General features: G+C 44.8%; 1 protein-coding gene across 1 annotated transcript in view; it reads right to left on the bottom strand.

Moving 5' to 3' along the window:
- The window catches only part of LOC139376974 (dual specificity mitogen-activated protein kinase kinase 6-like), a 49,738-nt gene extending 26,523 nt beyond the window's left edge, over window positions 1–23,215 (bottom strand). The window contains exons 1-2 of the mRNA XM_071120008.1: window positions 22,833–23,215; window positions 2,668–2,734 (exon numbers count right to left, since the gene is read on the bottom strand). Coding sequence (XP_070976109.1) covers window positions 2,668–2,734; window positions 22,833–22,923 — 158 coding nt within the window. The 5' untranslated portion in view covers window positions 22,924–23,215. The remainder of the gene's footprint in view (window positions 1–2,667; window positions 2,735–22,832) is intronic.
- Window positions 23,216–25,227: the final 2,012 nt, after the last annotated feature.

Genomic DNA, 25,227 nt, shown 5'->3' with positions numbered 1-25,227 from the left:
AACATAATTATTTAATGACTATCTCATCTCTGTACCCCACACATACAGATAATTGAAAAGGTGTCTCAGTCAAGCAGTGAATTTCAAACAGATTCAACCAAAGTCCAGGGAGGTTTTACAATGCCTCGCAAAGGTAGATGTATTGGTAGATGGGTAAAAATGAAGAAAAAATAGCAGACATTAAATACCCCTTTGAGCACGGCGAAAGTATTAAACACACTTTGGATGATGTATCAATACAACCAGTTACTATAAATATACACGCATCCTTCCTAACTCAGTTACCGGAGAGGAAAGAAATCACTCAGGGATTTCACCATGAGGCCAGTTACAGAGTTTACTGGCTGAGACAGGAGAAAACTGAGGATGGATCAACAACATTGTAGTTACTCCACAATACTAATCTAATTGACAGAGTGAAAAGAAGGAACACTGTACATAATACAAATATTTCAAAATATAATACATTCTGTTTGCAACAAGGCAAATACTGCAAAAACAACAAATTGTCTTGAATACAGTGTTATGTTTGGGGAAAATCCAACATAACATATCACTGAGTACCACTCTCCATATTTCTAAGCATAGTGGTGGATGCATCATGTTATGGGTATGCTTGTAATTGTTAAGGACTGGGGAGTTTTTCAGGATAAAAAAATAAACAGAATGGAGATAAGCACAGGCAAAATCTTAGAGGAAAACCTGGTTCAATCTGCTTTCCACCAAACACTGGGAAGTTAATTCCCTTTTTAAAAGCATTCAAGGTGAAGCTGGTTGAGAGAATGCCAAGAGTGTGCAAAGCTGTTGTCATGACGCTGGCCCGGGGATAGGTTATGACAGTCATAAATACCTCTCCCCCTTTTTTCCTCTCTCTACCCTACTGATGTGACTTTTGAAAATCCCTTGGTTAACATAGAGATTCTGGGAACATCAGAAGGGGGGGGGGGGGGGGATGAACCATATTTTGGTAATCCAGCCAGTTGAACATATACGTTGGTACTTAATGAATATGATGTCAGTTCAGTTGTCATCTGAGATATTCTCATCAATGATAGGATAACTGTACAGTGGAATGTCTACACATTATAGTTATCAGATTCACATGGAATTGTTGTGCAATTTAAATGTTTTAATATGAAATTATTTATGAAAAGATTAAATGTAATTAAAATGTGAGAATTGGGTTTTCATGAGTGAATTAGGCCTGACTCAGTGGCCCGCCCACGTGAAGAGACATTGGTTATAAACTATGAAACACGCCCTCCTCTCCCTTCCTATATAATGCCTTGACGACAATATAATTTCCTGTTCCGGGGACATTAAGGCGACGGCCTTGACGTTAGAAGGACAGGTGACGCCTACAGAGCAAAGCCAATCTCAGCTACCTAACGAAATTAGCATTGAATTCCCACGTGAAGAGGACGATCGACACGTCGAATATGATGAATTTCGACAATACCAGACAGAATATAGCATGAGCATATAAGCATGGCAACAGGGTATGAACTTTGAACTCACTCCAGCCGTCAAGCATGGACTGGGAAAGGACAGACAGAGTATACCGTCTACCACACAATGACGTCACTAAAACGGGTACAGTTTACCACCAGAGATGCTCTTCAAAGGATGGAAGAACTCTTGGGCAACTCGGCCTTCCATCTACCACCAACCTATTGAAGCGCAGCTCAGAGTAAATATTAATTGCATTTTCCATTTCCAAATGGGCGGTAATTTAGAATGCATAAGATCCTGTATTTACGATAGGGAGAAAATGATGTCCCTTTGTTCATCAGTCTTCCCGCTCTTTCACTCAAACCCAACCCCCTTTTCTTGTTTGTAACCAGCTGTCATATCTGTTCTGTCCGCTAGGGATGTTTTCCTTTGACATCATTTGTAATCAAGGTATAATTAATTCTGTGTATATGTAATTCTGTGTGATTAGTTAGGTATTTAGTAAATAAATAATTAAACCCAATTTTGCATTGCTGATTCAACTTGTTAGCCGGGGTTCGTGAAGAATTTACAACTTTCAGATGATACTGAAATAAGGTGACGATTAATACTGACTGCTATTGATGTAAAATATTACTAGGTCTTTAAGAGTTTATTCGGAAGATAACAGCTCTATAAAGATTATTTTGTGGTGCCCCGACTTTCTAGTTAATTACATTTACATGATTAGCTCAATAAGGTCAAATTAATTACAGAGAAAGGATTTTATAGAATAGCATGTCATATCACTTAATCCGGCATAGACAACAACACAACACTGTCATCATGGCAAAGGGTGGCTACTTTGAAGAATCTCAAATAAAATATATTTTGAATTTGTTTTAACACTTTCTTTGGTCACTACATGATTCCATATGTCTTATTTCATAGTTTTGAGGTCTTAACTATTATTCTACAATGTAGAAAATAGTCAAAATCAAGAAAAACTCTTGAATGAGTAGGTGTATCCAAACTTTTTGACTGGTACTCTATATTTAATCAAATGTTTTAATTCAGGCTGTAAAACAACACAATGTGGAATAGTGAGGGGGTATGAATACGCTCTGAAGGCTAAGATGTAAAGATGCAAATGTAAAGATGTAAATATGTCAAGATGTAAATGTCAAGATGTAAATGTAAAGATGCAAAGAAGATATTAAAGAGTGAAAGTCTTACGTAGCAGCAGCAGCAGGAGGCTGCTCAAACACTTCCTTGGAGAGCTTGAGCCCAGGCTTCCTCTTACCTGAAAGGAGAGAAATGACAGCAGTGAACAACTGGTAGAACAATACAATTATACACCAACACATACAGTACAGTGCCTTGCGAAAGTATTCGGCCCCCTTGAACTTTGCGACCTTTTGCCACATTTCAGGCTTCAAACATAAAGATATAAAACTGTATTTTTTTTGTGAAGAATCAAGAACAAGTGGGACACAATCATGAAGTAGAACGACATTTATTGGATATTTCAAACTTTATTAACAACAAAAAACTGAAAAATTGGGCGTGCAAAATTATTCAGCCCCTTTACTTTCAGTGCAGCAAACTCTCTCCAGAAGTTCAGTGAGGATCTCTGAATGATCCAATGTTGACCTAAATGACTAATGATGATAAATACAATCCACCTGTGTGTAATCAAGTCTCCGTATAAATGCACCTGCACTGTGATAGTCTCAGAGGTCCGTTAAAAGCGCAGAGAGCATCATGAAGAACAAGGAACACACCAGGCAGGTCCGAGATACTGTTGTGAAGACGTTTAAAGCCGGATTTGGATACAAAAAAGATTTCCCAAGCTTTAAACATCCCAAGGAGCACTGTGCAAGCGATAATATTGAAATGGAAGGAGTATCAGACCACTGCAAATCTACCAAGACCTGGCCGTCCCTCTAAACTTTCAGCTCATACAAGGAGAAGACTGATCAGAGATGCAGCCAAGAGGCCCATGATCACTCTGGATGAACTGCAGAGATCTACAGCTGAGGTGGGAGACTCTGTCCATAGGACAACAATCAGTCGTATATTGCACAAATCTGGCCTTTATGGAAGTGGCAAGAAGAAAGACATTTCTTAAAGATATCCATAAAAAGTGTCGTTTAAAGTTTGCCACAAGCCAACTGGGAGACACACCAAACATGTGGAAGAAGGTGCTCTGGTCAGATGAAACCAACATTTAACTTTTTGGCAACAATGCAAAACGTTATGTTTGGCGTAAAAGCAACACAGCTGAACACACCATCCCCACTGTCAAACATGGTGGTGGCAGCATCATGGTTTGGGCCTGCTTTTCTTCAGCAGGGACAGGGAGGATGGTTAAAATTGATGGGAAGATGGATGGAGCCAAATACAGGACCATTCTGGAAGAAAACCTGATGGAGTCTGCAAAAGACCTGAGACTGGGACAGAGATTTGTCTTCCAACAAGACAATGATCCAAAACATAAAGCAAAATCTACAATGGAATGGTTCAAAAATAAACATATCCAGGTGTTAGAATGGCCAAGTCAAAGTCTAGACCTGAATCCAATCGAGAATCTGTGGAAAGAACTGAAAACTGCTGTTCACAAATGCTCTCCATCCAACCTCACTGAGCTCGAGCTGTTTTGCAAGGAGGAATGGGAAAAAATTTCAGTCTCTCGGTGTGCAAAACTGATAGAGACATACCCCAAGCGACTTACAGCTGTAATCGCAGCAAAAGGTGGCGCTACAAAGTATTAACTTAAGGGGGCTGAATAATTTTGCACGCCCAATTTTTCAGTTTTTGATTTGTTAAAAAAGTTTGAAATATCCAATAAATGTCGTTCCACCTCATGATTGTGTCCCACTTGTTGTTGATTCTTCACAAAAAAATACAGTTTTATATCTTTATGTTTGAAGCCTGAAATGTGGCAAAAGGTCGCAAAGTTCAAGGGGGCCTGTCACGTTCTGACCTCTATTTCCTTTGTTTTTGTATTTATTTAGTATGGTCAGGGCGTGAGTTGGGTGGGCAGTCTATGTTTGTTTTTCTATGTTTTGGGGGCAGTTCTATGTTTTCGGCCTAGTATGGTTCTCAATCAGAGGCAGGTGTCATTAGTTGTCTCTGATTGAGAATCATACTTAGGTAGCCTGGGTTTCACTGTTTGTTTGTGGGTGATTGTTCCTGTCACTGTGTTTGATGTCACAGGATAGGACTGTTTTGCGTTTTCACATTTCTTGTTTTTGTTAGTTTGTTCATGTATAGTGATTTATTAAAACATGAATAACCACCACGCTGCGCTTTGGTCCGCTTCTCTTCCTCCTACAGACGAACGCCCTTACAGAATCACCCACCACAACAGGACCAAGCGGTGTGGTAATGGGCAAAGGAGAAAGCAGCAGCAGGAGCAGCGCGAGGAGGATTGGACATGGGAGGACGAACTAGACGGTAAAGGACCTTGGGCTCAGCCAGGAGAGTATCGCCGCCCCAAGGAAGAACGGGAGGCGGCGAAAGCGGAGAGGCGCTGGTATGAGGAGGCAGCGCGGCGTCGTGGATGGAAGCCCGGGAGTCAGCCCCAAAAATTTCTTGGGGGGGGGCTAACAGGGAGTATGGCTACGCCAGGTAGGAGACCTGAGCCAACTTCCTGTGGTTACCGGGGGGCTAGAGAGACCGGGCAGGCACCGTGTTATGCTGTGGAGCGCACGGTGTCCCCAGTGCGGGTGCACAGCCCGGTGCGGTACATTCCAGCTCCGCGTATCGGCCGGGCTAGAGTGGGCATCGAGCCAAGTGCCATGAAGCCGGCTCTACGCATCTGGTCTCCAGTGCGTCTCCTTGGGCCGGCTTACATGGCACCAGCCTTGCGCACGGTGTCCCCGGTTCGCCTGCATAGCCCAGTGCGGGCTATTCCACCTCGCCGCACTGGCAGGGCGACCGGGACCATTCAACCGGGTAAGGTTGGGCAGGCTCGGTGCTCAAGAGCTCCAGTGCGCCTGCACGGCCCGGTCTATCCGTCACCACCTCCACACCCCAGCCCTCCGGTGGCAGCTCCCCGTACCAGGCTGTCTCTCCGGCCCATCCGTCCAGAGCCTTCCTCCTCTCCAGCGCTGCCGGAGTCTCCCGCCTCTCCGGCGCTACCAGAGCCTTCCTCCTCTCCAGCGCTGCCGGAGTCTCCCGTCTGTCTGGCGCCTCTGCCGGAGCCTCCCGTCTGTCCGGCGCCTCTGCCGGAGCCTCCCGCCTGTCCGGCGCCGCTGCCGGAGCCTCCCGCCTGTCCGGCGCCTCTGCCGGAGCCTCCCGCCTGTCCGGCGCCTCGGCCGGAGCCTCCCGCCTGTCCGGCGCCTCGGCCGGAGCCTCCCGCCTGTCCGGCGCCTCGGCCGGAGCCTCCCGCCTGTCCGGCGCCTCTGCCGGAGCCTCCCGCCTGTCCGGCGCCTCTGCCGGAGCCTCCCGCCTGTCCGGCGCCTCTGCCGGAGCCTCCCGCCTGTCCGGCGCCTCTGCCGGAGCCTCCCGCCTGTCCGGCGCCTCTGCCGGAGCCTCCCGCCTGTCCGGCGCCTCTGCCGGAGCCTCCCGCCTGTCCGGCGCCTCTGCCGGAGCCTCCCGCCTGTCCGGCGCCTCTGCCGGAGCCTCCCGTCTGCCCGGCGCCTCTGCCGGAGCCTCCCGTCTGCCCGGCGCCTCTGCCGGAGCCTCCCGTCTGCCCAGCGCCGCCCGTCTGCCCAACGCCGCCAGCGCCGCCCGTCTGCCCAACGCCGCCAGCGCCGCCCGTCTGCCCAGCGCCGCCAGCGCCGCCCGTCTGCCCAGCGCCGCCAGCGCCGCCCGTCTGCCCAGCGCCGCCAGCGCCGCCCGTCTGCCCAGCGCCGCCAGCGCCGCCCGTCTGCCCAGCGCCGCCAGCGCCGCCCGTCTGCCCAGCGCCGCCAGTGCCGCCCGTCTGCCAGGAGCCGCCAATGCCGCCCGTCAGCCAGGGGCCGCCAGTGCCGCCCGTCAGCCAGGGGCCGCCAGTGCCGCCAGTCAGCCAGGGGCCGCCAGTGCCGCCCGTCAGCCAGGGGCCGCCAGTGCCGCCAGTCAGCCAGGGGCCGCCAGTGCCGCCAGTCAACCAGGGGCCGCCAGTGCCGCCAGTCAGCCAGGGGCCGCCAGTGCCGCCAGTCAGCCAGGGGCCGCTAGAGCCCCTCCGCCCGGAGCAGCTGCCCCTCCGTCCCGAGCAGCTGTCCCTCTGTCCCGAGCAGCTGTCCCTCTGTCCCGAGCAGCTGCCCCTCTGTCCCGAGCAGCTGCCCCTCTGTCCCGAGCAGCTGCCCCTCTGTCCCGAGCAGCTGCCCCTCTGTCCCGAGCAGCTGCCCCTCTGTCCCGAGCAGCTGTCCCTCTGTCCCAAGCAGCCCCTCTGTCCAGTGGGGTCATTGAGAGGGGTGGGCATGGTGTGTAAGCCACGGAGGCGGACAATAAGGCGGACTGAGACAATGGCGAAGTGGGGTCCGCGTCCCGCGCCAGAGCCGCCACCGCGGACAGACGCCCACCCAGACCCTCCCCTATAGGTCAAGGTTTTGCGGCCGGAGTCCGCACCTTTGGGGGGGGGGTACTGTCACGTTCTGACCTCTATTTCCTTTGTTTTTGTATTTATTTAGTATGGTCAGGGCGTGAGTTGGGTGGGCAGTCTATGTTTGTTTTTCTATGTTTTGGGGGCAGTTCTATGTTTTCGGCCTAGTATGGTTCTCAATCAGAGGCAGGTGTCATTAGTTGTCTCTGATTGAGAATCATACTTAGGTAGCCTGGGTTTCACTGTTTGTTTGTGGGTGATTGTTCCTGTCACTGTGTTTGATGTCACAGGATAGGACTGTTTTGCGTTTTCACATTTCTTGTTTTTGTTAGTTTGTTCATGTATAGTGATTTATTAAAACATGAATAACCACCACGCTGCGCTTTGGTCCGCTTCTCTTCCTCCTACAGACGAACGCCCTTACAGGGCCGAATACTTTCGCAAGTCACCGTACACCTGAAGACAGCAATTCACATTCAACAAAGTTAGAAAGGCAGTTTGGATGATCTGAATTGTAAAAGTGGAGTTTCTTCCCGAGTTTTTAAAATGTTACTTCTAGTCATCTCAGATGTCTCATCCTGCAGTGTATTTCCAGGGCCTGAGTCCAGCAGCCCGTCAGACACTTACGGTTGGATGCAGTGAGTAACTCCAGAACCTAATTGAATGTAACAGGCAGCTGCGATTACGAGCAGCGAGAGGAGATATGTCTGCAGCGTTGGAGCAATGTGAGTTAGACCTCTCTACATCCGGGAGGTACAGCGCTGAACCAGTGGAAGGTTGAACGGCTCCATGCCACAGGGCATTACGGACACTCCTGAGGGTGTGAGTGACAGGTTGCCGTCGCCGACAAAGAGTGTGTGTGTGGTTCACCAGAGCATCTGGATCACACCTCCCCTGGCTGGTTCACAGCAGCTACTGCTTCCACACAGACCTGGGTCCAAGTACTATTTTCAAAATCATGTCATGTACTTTAGCTGTGCTTGACAGAGCTTGCAACAGAACCAATAGAAAATCCCACAAGTGGAAACCACGCCCACCTGGTACTCCAGGCAGACTAAAGCAAACGCTTAATATATTCAAAAACATCTCAAATAGTATTTTTAATCCTGCTCACTCACACAGCAGAGCTACACAGACACGCCCAGACATCAAAAGATCTACATACTTACCATGGTGACGCCCACCACCTGGCTATGGGCGGTGGTGGCGTCACCTAGTAAGTACATAGATCTTTAAAGTGGAGGGAGTATACTCATTCCTCCCAGGAGGAGGGAGGAAGCATATTGCCTATTGTTTTTTTGGGGACTTGATCGGAATGTTTGGGAGCGTGAGGAACTGTTTCAAGTAACTGAACATACCGTAAGTATTTGTGAGAATGCTATGCACATTGCACGCACACGCACACGCACACACACACACACACACACAGCAGTACTTGATGGTAAACATACCTGACAATGCAACGTCTGTGCTATGATGTACTGCAGGTGCAGTTCTAGTAAGCCATGATAAAGATACTCACTCAATAAACTCACTCAACTAGAATTATTTACATTTTTTAGGAAAGTCTATTTTCTATTTTATTAGGATCCCCATTAACTGGAAAACATTCATTCCGTCACACACAAAAAAAAAAAAACATACTGATCGAAACCGCACAGACACACACAGTCCAGCGTGCCACCACTATCTCTCTGCGCCACTGTACTGTCACCATGGCCTCTCAATGCCTCAGGATTTCCACTTTCCAAAGCAGCTTTGTGGCACCAAAATGTCACTTTGGGCCCCTCCCGCACGTATTAACACAGACAACAATAGCATCTGCAAACCGACACGAGTCTTCTAATAGGCCTAAGTCTATGACTGTTTGAATGGAAATTAACCAAACCAAACCACAAAGGAGTTCTACTCTACCAACTGCAGGTTTCAGAATGTAAAAATAGGAGTTCGCTGCTCCATTCAACACCCGGGGTGTATTCAGTGATGTAGAATGTTTTACTTTCATTTTTATTTGTTTAACTAGGCAAGTGTGTTAAGAACAAATTCTTATTTACAATGACGGCCTAGGAACAGTGGGTTAACTGCCTAGTTCAGGGAAAGAACGACAGATTTATACCTTGTCAGCTCGGGGAATTTGATCTTGCAACCTTTCGGTTACTAGTCCAACGCTCTAACCACTAGGCTACCCTGTCGCACATTACCAAGGCTTTGCCAAAATAAAGAACTGGTGAGTGGTTATTAACATGACTGAGCACCAGGCACCACATTCATCAAGCTTTTTCCATGACTAGACTATGCATGTCAATGCCAGGCAGGCTGGCGAGGGACTCGCTCTCCAGTTCATTACAAGGACTTTGCCAAAACAAAGAACTGGTTAAGCACCACCAAGCTTTCTCCATGAATATGCATGCCATTCTGCCAGGCTGGCAGGGTATGCCACAGAAATAAAATAAAATCGGTGAGTGGCCATGGCTGAGTACCAGCTTCCCCAGGCTATCTCCATGACTATGCATGCCATGCTGCTAAGGCTGACAGGGGATTCAGCACAACTCCACAGTCCTCAGCCTCCAAGCCTCTGGCTCGATGGGATGAAACAAGACGCGGCACACTCTGCGAAGACTCTGACACACTCTGCGAAGACTCTGACACACTCTGCGAAGACGACAGCTTCCATCTCCAGTCCACAGACACAGTCCCCTGAGGTCCCTCCTGCATGCACATCACACACTGACTTAACATCTTACCTATACTGTAGGCTATACATTCATTTCACATTTGCATGAAAGATGGGAGACATGTAAGCCAAGGGCACCAACTAATAATGATAGAAAGAGACAGTCATGCACTGAGCTGCATGCCAAAGAATCACCTTTGCATTCACTCACACAGTCACGCAACATGTTGAAAAGTGGTTGGATCAGACCCAGGGTCATTTCCAAATGGCACCCAATTCCATATAGAATCCACTACTTTTGACCAGGGCACCATTTGTGATGCAGACTTTGGCGGATTTCTCCAGAAAGGAAAATCACAAGGGACAGAACCTGCGGCTGATCAAAAAAGAGACACGTGAGAAAACAAGTTTTGATTAAGTCATCGAAATAAAATAAAAAGTGCTGACAACATATTGGCTCACCTTTTACAGCTGAGCTGACCAGCGCAAAAATAATATATTGATATTGTCCAAAATAATATTGCGATAGGCCTATATTGTCATAAATAAATATCCTAATATGTAATGGATATATATTTTTTCCACTAATCAATAAATTATATAATTTAGAGTGTACAGGGCAGGAATAAGCTAATAGGCTGCATTGTCTGTCCTGAGCCAATATAATATTTTCATATCAAAAACATGTCTTCTTCAACAGACCTTCCTAACATTACAATTCTTGTATCATATATTTTCACAACTGTGAGAGGAAATTATTGCAAGCTATGCAAATACAGTCGCTGTTTTTAGTTATTCCGTATTATCTTGCACAATTTCAAAAAAAAAAATACAAAGTCTCCCCTTTAGGCTTTTTACTCGCTGATCTCAGCATTCGATGTAGCTTTGTTTTGCAATGCAACCTAATTAAAACGTAGTACAGCATTCCCAGTGATTTGCAGCACATGGGTTGAAGACAAGTATGTTGTGAGATGCCAGCAAGAGGTCACAGGAGAAAAACTCTCTCTCAAAGATTTAGCGTCAGGGGTGAAGACGGCACAACTAAAATACCAGCGAGAGGTACTAAAGCCAAAGAAAAGACAATTGAAGGAGTCTTTGCCCTGCTGTCTTTGCCTCACCTAATGTTAACATGAAATACCACCAACCAAGCAGGTCTTGTAATTGGTTTCCTTCAGCATGTAACGAAGCCAGGGGAAACATGTCCTGTCAGAGACGGCATGCTAACAGCCAGGAGACTATGCCAGAGCGATCTGTGCTGAAACCAAGGAGGCCTCAGGGTGAGTGCTTTGAGCACTGTGAATCTGGAGCAAAAGCTTCAGTGTGAGAGTGCAGCCAGACAGGCCCATGTCCAGCCATGCTGATAATAAACCCAGGGTGGCATTCAAAGCAGGCGGAACCAACCAACCCGCTCATTCTCACTCATCCAAACCCACACACACACGCATGCCGGGAATTCCAACAATCCCAAAAGTCCCTCAATGGAATTACACAGACCCAGAGGAAGAAAGATGAATCAGACATCCGCGAGAGGGATGGCAGGAAGGCGAGAGGGAGTGAGGGAACGAGAGATGGGGGCGGGGGCAGCCATGGAGTGTAAAAGAAAAACAGGGCCAGGGCAAAGAAATGGAGACAGAGAGATGGGATGAAAATAACCCTTCTTGAGCCTGCGGCTGTTACGCCACTTCTGACCGTCCTGGCAGTCTGAGATACCATACACTTTCAAAGATGTCAGATACATATGGATCCATTAGGTTAAAGCTGTTATATTACGAAGCTCTTTTGGGAACCATGTCTTCTCCAGCAGTCACATGGCGATACACTTCCTACACGGCTGGGATTGACTTAAACGATACTGACGGCAGTGCTCTGCGTGCTGAGGGTATCAGCTCCAGGTCACGGCAGAGCACAGTCCTGCGTAAGTAGCGGTCAACTAGGTCGGCAGCTAACTTCACCTCCATGACTACAACATGAGATCACTGCTCAACTATGGGGGTATGCGATCTTCAGATCCTATTTAGTACACCTGGTTTAAGACCACATCTGCAAGAGTACGAAGAATGGGCCAAGGCAATAGTAAGATCAAGTGGATAACTTATAAATTAAGGGAAGCACCACCGTAACAGTTGTTGGCCTAACATGAGCTAGCATTATTTAGGATTCCAAGCATTACAGCCTGCTAACTCTCTCATAACATATTGTCACAGGATGTAGGCCTACCAGGCTGGTTGAGTTGGCCAGGCTTCAGCAGGATGTCGGCCTGCCGGCCTGGTTGAGTTGGCCAGGCTTCAGCAGGATATAGGCCTACCGGCCTGGTTGAGTTGGCCAGGCTTCAGCAGGATATAGGCCTACCGGCCTGGTTGAGTTGGCCAGGCTTCAGTAGGATGTCGGCCTACCGGCCTGGTTGAGTTGGCCAGGCTTCAACAGGATATAGGCCTCCCGGCCTGGTTGAGTTGGCCAGGCATCAGCAGGATGTCAGCCTACCGGCCTGGTTGAGTTGGCCAGGCTTCAGCAGGATGTAGGACCTACCGGCCTGCTTGAATTGGCTGGATGTGAGAGGCTAGGGTGTTACAGTCCAGGTAGAAGAAAATAAAATAAATTGGTCCCTGAGATTAGATGACACAATCTGTGGAACTGCAGGGCCATTTCATTCCAGTTACTTACAGTTGAAGTTGGAAGTTTACATAGATTTAGGTTGGAGTCATTAAAACTCGTTTTTCCAACCACTCCACAAATTTCTTGTTAACAAACTATAGTTTTTGGCAAGTCGGTCAGGACATCTACTTTGTGCCTTACACAAGTAATTTTTCCAACAATTGTTTACAGACAGATTATTTCACTGTATCACAATTCTACACACTAAGTTGACTGTGCCTTTTAAATAGCGTGGAAAATTCCAGAAAATTATGTCATGGCTTTAGAAGCTTCTGATAGGCTAATTGACATAATTTGAGTCAATTAGATGTGTACCTGTGGATGTATTTCAAGGCCTACCTTCAAACTCAGTGCCTCTTTGCTTGACATCACGGGAAAAACAAAAGAAATCAGCCAAGACCTCAGGAAAAAAATGGTAGACCTCCACAAGTCTGGTTCATCCTAGGGAGCAATTTCCAAATGCCTGAAGGTACCACGTTCATCTGTACAAACAATAGTACGCAAGTATAAACACCATGGGACCACGCAGCCGTCATACCGCTCAGGAAGGAGACGCATTCTGTCTCCTAGAGATTAATGTACTTTGTTGCGAAAAGGTGCAAATCAATCCCAGAACAACAGCAAAGGACCTTGTGAAGATGCTGGAGGAAACAGGTACAAATGTATCTACATCCACAGTAAAACAAGTCCTATACAAACATAACCTGAAAGGCCGCTCAGCAAGGAAGAAGCCACTGCTCAAAAACCGCAATAAAAAAGCCAGACTACGGTTTGCAACTGCACATTGGGACAAAAATCGTACTCTGGTCTGATGAAACAAAAACAGAACTGTTTGGCCATAATGACCATCGTTATGTTTGGAGGAAAAATGGGGATGCTTGCAAGCCGAAGAACACCATCCCAACTGTGAAGCACGGTTATGGCAGCATCATGTTGTGGGGGTGTTTTGCTGCAGGAGGGACTGGTGCACTTCAAAATAGATTGCACCATGAGAAAGGAAAATGATGTGGATATATTGAAGCAACATCTCAAGACATAAGTTAAAGCTTGGTTGCAAATGTGTCTTCCAAATGGACAATGACCTCAAGTATACTTACAAAGTTGTAGCAAAATGGCTTAAGGACAACAAAGTCAAGCTATTGGAGTGGCCATCACAATGCCCAGACCTCAATCCTTTGGGTAGAACTTAAAAAAGCGTGTACGAGCAAGGAGGCCTACAAACCAGTTACACCAGCGCTGTCAGGAAGAATGGGACAAAAAAAAAGTTAAACAATTTAAATGCTACCAAATTCTAATTGAGTGTATGTAAACTTCTGACCCACTGGGAATGTGATGAAAGAAATTAAAGCTGAAATAAATCACTCTACTATTATTCTGACATTTCACATTCTTAAAATAAAGTGGTGATCCTAACTGACCTAAGACAGGAAATATTTACTAGGATTAAATGTCAGGAATTGTGAAAAACTGAGTTTAAATGTTTTTGGGCTAAGGTGTATGTAAACCTCCGACTTCAACTGTATATGGTGCCAAGTGGACCAGGTGACGCCCTGTTTTATTCAACAATACACCCACACACACCACAAGTGGCTGGAGAGTCGAGAGAGATGTTTACGTAGCACATGGGGATGTGTGAAACGAACTCCTGAACCTATAGTGTCCACACCTGCATCAGCGAATGGTTTGCTTTTTTTGCGTGGCGCCAACTGGTAAGACGTTTCAGGAGGTCATAGGTGCTAGGAAGGCAGGAAGTCCTGGGTTTGAGCCTTGGTGTGAGCCTAAGCAGGAAGTCGCTGTTCTCGCTAAGTAAGCAGCCTGACATCCATGACCTTTATAAAACCCTAACAGGAAGTCGCTGTTCTCGCTAAGTAAGCAGCCTGACAGCCATGACCTTTATAAAACCCTAGCAGGAAGTCGCTGTTCTCGCTAAGTAAGCAGCCTGACATCCATGACCTTTATAAAACCCTAGCAGGAAGTCGCTGTTCTCGCTAAGTAAGCAGCCTGACATCCATGACCTTTATAAAACCCTAGCAGGAAGTCGCTGTTCTCGCTAAGTAAGCAGCCTGACATCCATTACCTTCATAAAACCCTAGCAGGAAGTCGCTGTTCTCGCTAAGTAAGCAGCCTGACAGCCATTACCTTTATAAAACCCTAGCAGGAAGTCGCTGTTCTCGCTAAGTAAGCAGCCTGACAGCCATGACCTTTATAAAACCCTAGCAGGAAGTCGCTGTTCTCGCTAAGTAAGCAGCCTGACATCCATTACCTTCATAAAACCCTAGCAGGAAGTCGCTGTTCTCGCTAAGTAAGCAGCCTGACATCCATTACCTTCATAAAACCCTAGCAGGAAGTCACTGTTCTCGCTAAGTAAGCAGCCTGACAGCCATTACCTTTATAAAACCCTAACAGGTGTGTTGTTAACGTGTGAGTTAGCCCACCAGCTCTCTTTACCTTGGTTTAACATAATTAAAAGCACTTCATATTCAAACCCAGGACTTCCTGCCTTCCTAGCACCTATGCCCACCAGCTCTCTTTACCTTGGTTTAACATAATTAAAAGCACTTCCTATTCAAATCCAGGAACTTTCCCCAATCACCATTTAGAAACGTGCATCAAAATGTATTGTCTATTTACCTCCAGACAGCTTGTCTGTCCCACATCCAGAGTACTGTCATAGCGTTCCGTTCCAAATGGCACCCTATTCCCTATATAGTGCACAGATTTTCCCTAAGTAGTGCACTATGTAGGGAATAGGGTTCCATTTGGGACGCAGTGACTGCGGGATAGCGCACTACTTAGGGAAAATCTGTGCACTATATAGGGAATAGGGTGCCATTTGGGATGCCGTGACGGTGGGATAGCATGCCATGCGATGAGATGTACTCTGTCGGTGGTAACCGGAGAGCAGTAATTTGCAGGTCATCAAGCTTTCTTTTCCTCAGTGTGCTAGCTGGGGGGGGGGGGGGGGTTTAAGAGAGATCACTTTATTGGTCAATTGCACACAAGGTCCAACTGGTAATCAGGCAGGGGGCAGCTAAGTGCACTGCCACCCGAATGCTTTAATATCAAAACACCTTTGATCCAGCGATGATGACAATGGCTAGGCCTATTTATTGCATCCAGCAGAGCCGGGCTGCCAAAGTTCACCCTCTATCTTGATAGGTTTAAACAGGCAGGCCAATTCTGATCTTTTAACACTAATTGGTCTTTGGACCAATCAGATCAGCTCTTGCCAATAATTGGGCAAAAGATCCAAATTGGGATGCATGTGTCAACGCAGCCATAGAGGAACCAAGAAATGTTGTTTCAGACAGATTTACTAAAACATACATTAACTCTACAGCCCTTCAGGACACACCAAATCAATTTCCTTAAAACGGCCCTTCAAGAAATGAAAAGGTTAAATAAAAACAATTGTAGGATTATAGTTGCAGGGAGGGAGGTCATGCCAGGAGAAATGCATGCAAAAGGTGTCAGCCGCGTCAATGCCGTGTAGAGAAAGGAGCTGCTTGCTTATTCAGGGATGAGATTTCCAGATGAATGTTAGGATTCAGCTGTGACGCGTTGAATGTAGTACTTTGACATGCACGACATGCAGTCAACCTCAGCTACAGAGTAGATGCAGACTTCTTTCCCTTCCCCTTTGAGATCAGGGAGAGAGAGAATACACTGCTGGAGACCTGCTGTGATCGCATTCACCGTGGGGTGGCTGGCTCCAGGCAGGATGAATGAAGATAAGACTAGATTTATGCTCCTATCAGAGAGCTCCAGCACAGAGAGCTCCAGCACAGAGAGCTCCAACACAGAGAGAGTCACAGAGAGCTCCAGCACTGAGAGTCACAGAGAGCTCCAGCACAGAGAGAGTCACAGAGAGCTCCAGCACAGAGAGAGTCACAGAGAGCCCAAGCAAAGAGAGAGTCACAGAGAGCTCCAGCACAGAGAGTCACAGAGAGCTCCAGCACAGAGAGCTCCAGCACAGAGAGCTCCAGCACAGAGAGATCCAGCACAGAGAGAGTCACAGAGAGCTCCAGCACAGAGAGAGTCACAGAGAGCTCCAGGCTCGTGAAGATGCATGCATCATGTTAACCCTGTGTAGCCATCTACCATCTTGTCTTGCAGTCTGACTAAGTTGTACTTTGTGTTGACATTTATTTGCCAACCACTGTCCTAGCGCATCAAGCTTTATCCTGCACAGATGGCTTGGTGTGGTGGTCTCCGGCAATTCCACGATAACGGAATTGAGCTTTGATTAATTTGTTATTGTTTTTTTTACATTCAAATGTATGCCAAACAAAAACCATTGATTTGAAAGTTTGACAAACCATACAACTCTATGCACAAGGAATACTTCACAATTTCCACTGAAAATGTTACAAAAACAATTTTAGTGGAAGAAATATGCAGATGCAAACTTTGGTAACGGAAAATACAGTAAAATCCCCCCTCAGGTTTACGCAACCACGTTTCCCAAAAACTGCTAAATATCTGCTACGAATGAAGATGAAAAAAATGTCTGCAGAAAAAAATGGGGTATCTTCTATGACATGACACCTCGAGTTAGAAAAAACAATCTCTTTTGGTTATTGAACCACAGTATGCGAAGTGGATTTACACCCGGTACCGGAATTACATCACGGGTCCCTGATCTGTTAAGGATATGAATGTCATTCTCCTCATGTTTCACATGTTTGGACATCACAGTAAAGCAGAGTAGAGTTCAGTACAGTAAAGTAGAGTAGAGTTCAGTACATGCCCTCTTGCAGACAGTGTTATTATGTTGGAATTTGAGTAAACATTTCTATTCCTGCTGCTACATCTTGATTTTGCAACTGTGTAAGTGGTTACTGTACTGCATGCCGGAGAGTGAATCAATGTGCTAAATTTGCAAGAAGCCCGAACAGCAACAACATTCTTAGCAACGGTTACAGAAACTATTTACTTGCTATGACTGTGAAATGTGATTCTTTATCTACCTTAGTTGAATGCACTGACTGTAAATCCCTTTGGATAAGAGTGTCTGCTGAACTGCTTAAAATGCAAATACGTTTGTGAAAATGAACATACCAAAATGAGCTGAAAAGCACACTGGGTATTATTATTGGCCGTGCTTCAGGGTGGACCTCATTAGAATAATACTCAGCATGCATTGCAATTGTTCATTTTCACATACACATTTAGAATTAACTCTCATCAGACCATAGCGCAATCAAACTTCTGATACCAATGCAGGTTGAAAGGGGGCCATAAAAAAATGGTACAGAAAAAAAGATTTTGAAAATACAAATTAAAGCCCTCGAAAGTATCTTATTGCAAAATGCATTGGAGTGTAGTTGAGTCCAGTGTAATACAAATTACAAAATACTCAGAAGTAATGAAATACATACAGGGCCTTTAGAAAGTATTCAAAGTGGAATTTTGTTTTTAGAAATGTTTACAAATGTATTAAAAAAAAATGAAAAGCTGAAATGTCTTAGTCAAAGTGTTATGTTTGGGACAAATCTAACACATGCCTGTGTACCACTCTCCATATTTTCAAACATAGTGGTGGCTGCATCATGTTATGGGTATGCTTTGTAATCGTCAAGTACTGGAGAGTTTTTCAGGATGTATTGAATGGATGTATGCACAGGCAAATGGAGCTAAGCACAGGCAAAATCCTAGAGGAAAATCTGGTTCAGTCTTCTTTCCACCAGACACTGGGAGATGAATTCACCTTAATCTAAAACGCAAGGCCAAATCTACACTAAACTTGTTTACCAAGAAGACAATGAATGTTCCTGAGTGGCCGAGTTACAGTTTTGACTTAAATCTACTTGAAGATCTATGACAAGACCTGCAAATCGTTGTCTAGCAATGATCAATAAAACAATTTTACAGAACTTGAATAATTGTTTTAAGGATACATGGGAAAATGTTGCACAATCCAGGTGTGGAACACTCTGAGAGAATTACCCAGAAAGTCTCACAGCTGTAATCTCTACCAAAGGTGGTTCTACAAGTTTCAATGTCAGAAGTGCAGTGAAATGCCTTTCTAGCAACAACAAAAAGTACTGATTCAGGGGTGTGAACGCTTATGTAAATTATACGTTTCTGTGTTTACATTTTCAACTAAATGTGCAAACATCTCAAAAAAATATATATATATATATATTTTGTCATTATGGGGTATTGTGTGTAGATGGGTGAGAGAAAAATAATATATATTTTAATCCACTTTTTATTTCGAGCTGTAAGACCACAATTTGTGGAATAAGTCTAGGGGTATAAATACCTTATGAAGGCACTGTGTTTCAAATATATGTAACAAATAGTTTCCATCTCTGCACACACACACACACACACACACACACACACACACACACACACACACACACACACACACACACACACACACACACACACACACACACACACACACACACACACACACACACACACACACACACACACACACTTAGTGGATCATCAGCTAACAATGCAGTGAACAATCCTACTGTTATTGCAGCAGAAAGCCACTATAGGCTTGGAACAGGACCAACAATAGGCCCGTCGAAACAGCAAATTTACTATCTGTGCAGCTGAAAACGATGCAGGGTCTATTTGCATGACAAATGGGGTGTTTGTGCAGGCCAGGCTGGGGCAAGAGGGTCGGCTGAGGCTGGGCTACAGTGGCAGACGGCAGAGGACAGGGACACGCACTGAGAGGGCCACTGGCTGGCCGACTTGCTGCCATCACCATCCCCAGTGCCACAGCATAGTACAACAGACAATGATGAAAGCACAACGGTCCGTCTCTGGGCCAAACTGCATTTTTTATTTATTTTTTTATTCAAAGACTGTCAGCATCATTTACTCCCTAGTCCCTACTGACACGACGAGACAGTGATGACAGAAACACATAGATGTCTGGTAGCCCCCCCTTTGTAAACCCATCCCATCCTAGTTTGACACTTGCTTGCCCTTATCTTGCACAAGAATTAGAGCAGGAGCCAGTATCACTTTCAGAATATCTAAAGTCTTGATAAATTCTTTGGCATTTCCTATCACAGCATTTTACTTTTTTTTTGTAAAAATAAAATTTAAAAAATGCATTTCCAGAGTCCTTACTTAAGGAAAATAACATATGTATCTGCAAGGTATGCTCACACTACAACGTCTGGGGTGCAGCATTTCTAACAACGTAAACACTCAATGTAAATACTCAATGGAAACCGTTTCGCAGGTGTTTTTTATTTTGCACAGGTTAAACAAAAGTGTGAATACATTGTTCCGTCTTAATATCACATAAAAGTCCCAAACTAGCCGAGTCCATAAATTAAAATAGGCCTTTGTATTTACCACATAGAAAGCGTCACCATTCGCTGCAACGCCAGTGTGTGTGTGTGGGGGGGGGTTGACGTTTCACCTGTATTGACAGAAGCCCACAGGTAAAGGTAAATATTGCTGCCAATCAGGGGCGAGCCACTAGCTGGTCATATCCTGCACAGCCAGCCAGCCAGTGTGTGTGCTGTGCGTGTGGGTTGCAGGTGTAGAAAGCTGTGCGTTGTTGTGTTTCTGGATGGCCAGATAGCTAGAAACAAAAGACAAGAAGCTACTATGGTGGGGGTTCGTAGGTGGCTTGTTTCAGCAAATTGTATTTTGAAGTGTTTTTAGGCGTTTTGATTCATACCAAGTCTGACAATATGGGAAAAATTCGATAGCTAAGTAACTAATAACTGTAATGATGTATTTCAGCGACAACAAATGTTTATTGTGCAAATGTATTTAAGTTTTCAAGAAACATTGGAGACTAAATATGCTTTATATGTTGTCAATGATCCCATGATTCTAAGCCAACCCAGTCCGTTTTGCATCCGAAGATGCACTCGCATCGGCTTTGTTGCTAAACACATTGTTTTGTGTCGTGTGTACATTCACGTGTGTGTGTGTGTGTGTGTGTTTGTGTGTGTGTGTGTGTGTTTGGTGTGTGTGTGTGTGTGTGTGTGTGTGTGTGTGTGTGTGTGTGTGTGTGTGTGTGTGTGGTGGGGGGGGATTACAGACAAAACCTTTACTTCAACAAAACAGGTGTGTAACCTGTTAGTTCCCTAATCTAACCTGAACCTCGGACTGTGAAAACCAACCATCTGCAATAGGAGAGCCCATACTAGACGACCTCACAACAAAGTAGTTTGATTATGTTCCAAATGACACCCTATTCCCTATGTAGTGCACTACTTTAGACCAGCACCCATTGGGCTTAGGTCAAAAGTAGTGCACTATTCAGGCGATATGGGTGTCATTTGGGACACCGTCGATAATAGCCCTCCTGGCTATGCAAATCTTATTAAAAAAATAATACGCATGTTTCTCCTTGATGATCTGTTATAATAGATGTTTGCCTTGGCCTTAGGAATGCAGTAGGGTCCACTAAGTGCAGAGGCCTGCAGCTATGGAACATGTGCATCCTTGACATCATTGCATGGAGGGCTGAGTGTCTGTGGATTTTCACTTCTCCCTTTGTTCTTCATTGATCAAGTAAGGCCACTGATTAGTTAAGAACTCCACTGTCTAGGTCTTAAAAAAAAGAACACTAGTGGAAAGGAATCATCCAATGAATGAGTATAGATGGATCGGAGTAACAGGACAATTAGGCCTATGTTGTGAAAAAACGATGAAAATACTCTCTGAAAATATTCATCAATATTCAAAACTCCTTCCGTGGAGGAACGAGACGAGTGACTTCTGGTTTTTGTCAATGTGTGTCCAATTAAGACCAAGACAACCAGGTGAGGGGCGTTTCTAATTGATCAGTGACCTTAATTGATTAATTAATCATGCACAACGGAGATCAATAGCAATACATTCCAGAGGGTTATAGAGATTGTCTCTAGGTCTAGTCTTCTTGTACAGTGGTCCACCTCGAGAGAAATAAGCAAGAAACAAATGAGAATCTCACTGCCGATAGACACTTAATACAGTGGCAAGCTGTTCTTTCTCTTGCTAGAACAGAAGCTGTACCTGCTGCGTGCGGACCCGGTAGCGACGAACCTACTGATTATACTTGTAGAATCGCAATGCTCATCAGTGGCCAACAACCTGACTTTGAGCCAATTAGAGAGCACAAACTCCCCACGTGGGGGAGCCAAAAAAAAGGAGAAAGAGGGCATTTTCTTCGTACATCCATAGATGAGCCAGTCAAACTTCATATGCAATGTAGGCTATGGGATGATAGCTAGCTTAGTGCAGAGACGCAATGCACTGAATACTTCCTCCAAGCTAGCTAACCACTGTAGCAGGTATTGCCATTATGATTCAATCACAACGGATTAGCTAGCTTCCACGTAACAGCTGCTGAGTTAGCTAGCTAAGGTTCACTGCACTATGTAGTGCTAGCTAGCGAATGTGCTAACGTTACCTAGCTAAACATTTGACTATGGGCTAGACTGGCAGTATTATGGAGAGTGAATTAAATCGTTTCTTGCTAGGTAGTTATACAGCTGTGGCCATCGTGCTAGTATCAACAAGGGTTTTCTACAAAATAGCAACATCAGAGCAGATAGCTTGGAATCTAGACCAATAAGCAATGCGCACAGCTATGAATTGCCCTCCAAAAAAAAAGACACTGCCACCTTCTGCTTAGTAGAATTTTAACAAGGCTGAGTGACTGACAACTTCCAAGGTCTTTGCTGCGTGAACACAAAAAGAGATTGACTCTTCACAGGTACTAGGTACTGTCAGCAGGTAACCGTTTGGCAATCCTACCTGTGTCTGAGCTTTTACTTAGTGAATGTGGCAGGGCGGTTTTGCTTGGAGACTCCTATTTTAATAGCCTACTGCCCTGTTTCTTCAACTGTACACCTCAGTACAGTAGACTTACTTACAGCAAATCTATATTTAGCTTTTAACTTTTTTTTAAATGTCTACCTAGGTCTATAGGCGTCCCAATCATTTCCATTATGCACCACTAACAGTGAAAATAAAACTGCATTTAATAAAATTGTCAGAAGAACTTCAGTGTGATTATCCTGAGCAGTTTGAACTGAACTTAACCAATTGTAACTTAACCATTGTAATCGTGTCCCGCCCGACTCAGCCATTTACAACGCACGTATTGTAATAGCAAAGTTTACCGTTATGCAGTTAATCGATGCACTGCAATAAACGCATTTGATGCATTACCTTGCAAAGGCAACATCTCGTCGAAATGTGCATGTGATCGTACATGCTTTACAGAAAAGGCGTTGCAATATGTCTGCAGGGAGTTGCTGACTATGTGACAGCTTTAATTAGGTTATAACATCCCTGGTACAAGAGGACTGCAAATTACCATCAACATGAGCAGAAAGCATCTAGCTATTATATGCTGAGAATACAGACAGACAGACAGCATCGTTTTACCAGGAACTCTGCAAAGGGGAAGATCTAAACAGGAAATGCAACTGATCCTTTTACTGCATAAACTTTAACATGCATTGACGGTATTCAACCTGCAGCAATGCACATTGCAGACAATGCATAACTAATTGCATTTCAGTCGTTTTGCACAGATCGCATGTAATATAGTCTTACCTCCCTTTGGCTGAGACATTTCCCCTTTGCTTTGATGGGGGGGAGGGGATGCACTAGAGACGTTGCCTTCTTTCTCACTCCCTCCCTCCATCGCCCTCGCACCGAAGCTTGCTTCAGCGACTTGCTTTGCAACAAGGATGCGGAATACAAGCCGCGATCTTCATGCACTTGGAGCCTTTTTGCGTCTGAACCGTGTGTGTCCGTGCAAAGAGCAATATTACAATTGCACACCTTGCAAAACGGTCAGGAAACGGGTCGTTTTGCAATGGCACTGCAAATAATTCTCAGCGGCACTTACATAATGGGCCACGGCTGGCAGCTGAAAGCTCCTAACTTGGATCAGACAGTGAGTGGCATTGGCCTATATTACGAACGTTCTTCCTGCTTGGGCGTAAAGGATGGTGGGAACTGTAGTCCATACTGTAGTTATGCGTACTGTATTACAGTATTGTATTACTTTATTACAGTATCTGAGTACGGCTATGTGTGATAAATGATCTGCATGTTTTCTTGTAGGCTAAATACAAAATATTAATTTCAAGTGTATTATGATTTACATGAAATGAAACTTGAAGTTCCACTTTTGTTTGCACTCATATGCCGACATAATCAATAACAACAGGCATAGGCTACTTGTAATACATCACTCTTAAATATTGGAAACACACAGTCAATTTGTCCTGGAATAATTTTGCTTTATTGAATGGTACCGCAAGCAAGAGATATCATCAGCGGTAATGTCAATGAAGAGGAAACAGTTTTTTATCAACCTCCTCCTTGGTAAACAGCTTGAGAATAATACCAACCCCCCCCCCCCCCCACACACACACACACACACACAAAAAACGTTAATCTCTACTAAGATAATATTAGTTATCTATTATGAATTTAAAAAAGCAAAAGGACCATGAATCTAATCACGATTTGATGATGGACGGCTCTGAGAGCGTTCTCCGCTGTTAGAGAATCCGGCTCGTTCTGGTTGATCCAGGCCTCCAGCGCCATGAACAGCTACACCTCACCCCGAAATTCAAAGTCACATTTTAAAACTTTATTGTTCCTTCAGATCAGGGGAATTCATTTTTTAGCCAGGAGTACATAAATCAAATCAAAGTTTATTAGTCACATGCGCTGAATACAACAGGTGTAGTAGACCTTACAGTGAAATGCTGAATACAACAGGTGTAGTAGACCTTACAGTGAACTGCTGAATACAACAGGTGTAGTAGACCTTACAGTGAACTGCTAAATACAACAGGTGTAGTAGACCTTACAGTGAAATGCAGAATACAACAAGTGTAGTAGACCTTACAGTGAACTGCTGAATACAACAGGTGTAGTAGACCTTACAGTGAAATGCTGAATACAACAGGTGTAGTAGACCTATCAGTGAAATGCTGAATACAACAGGTGTAGTAGACCTTACAGTGAAATGCTGAATACAACAGGTGTAGTAGACCTTACAGTGAAATGCTGAATACAACAGGTGTAGTAGACCTTACAGTGAAATGCTGAATACAACAGGTGTAGTAGACCTTACAGTGAAATGCTTAATACAACAGGTGTAGTAGACCTTACAGTGAAATGCTGAATACAACAGGTGTAGTAGACCTTACAGTGAAATGCTGAATACAACAGGTGTAGTAGACCTTACAGTGAAATGCTGAATACAACAGGTGTAGTAGACCTTACAGTGAAATGCTGAATACAACAGGTGTAGTAGACCTTACAGTGAAATGCTTAATACAACAGGTGTAGTAGACCTTACAGTGAAATGCTGAATACAACAGGTGTAGTAGACCTTACAGTGAAATGCTGAATACAACATGTGTAGTAGACCTTATAGTGAAATGCCTACTTATAAGTCCTTTACCAACAATACAGTTATAACAAAATAATAAGAATAAGAAATAAAAGTAACAAGTAATTAAATAAATACAGTATATATACACATTGCAAAGACAAAGACACACATACAAGTTCAAAATTGTTCAATAGTTCTGTACATAATCATAAGATGGAGTAATACACAGGAGTTAGCCTGCTCCCATGTCTGTTTGTGCTGTATTGCCAACACAAACAGATCTCGGATGAGACAGACAATTATGTGACAATGATTGACAAGGAGTCGGTCAGACAGTGTAAACAGATCTGCAATCAGGCTACCAAGGAGTAGGCCTACTGTACCTGCAATATGAGGTCTAAACGCTGCAGCAGGGTCATGAGCAGGTCGATGCTGACGGTGGTCCACTCCCCACTCTGCAGTACGGAGGACAGGTTCCAGGACAGGTTCCCTCAGGGCCACTTCTCCAGTCTGAAGGGCATACTGGTACCTGCAATGTTGTCAACATTATTATTGTCCAGTCCATGTTTCACTAATTGAACTAATTGTTAA

This window comes from Oncorhynchus clarkii, chromosome 20 (assembly GCF_045791955.1).
Source record: "Oncorhynchus clarkii lewisi isolate Uvic-CL-2024 chromosome 20, UVic_Ocla_1.0, whole genome shotgun sequence".
NCBI classification, from domain to species: Eukaryota; Metazoa; Chordata; class Actinopteri; order Salmoniformes; family Salmonidae; genus Oncorhynchus; species Oncorhynchus clarkii.
This window is presented reverse-complemented; position numbering and strand designations above follow the sequence as displayed.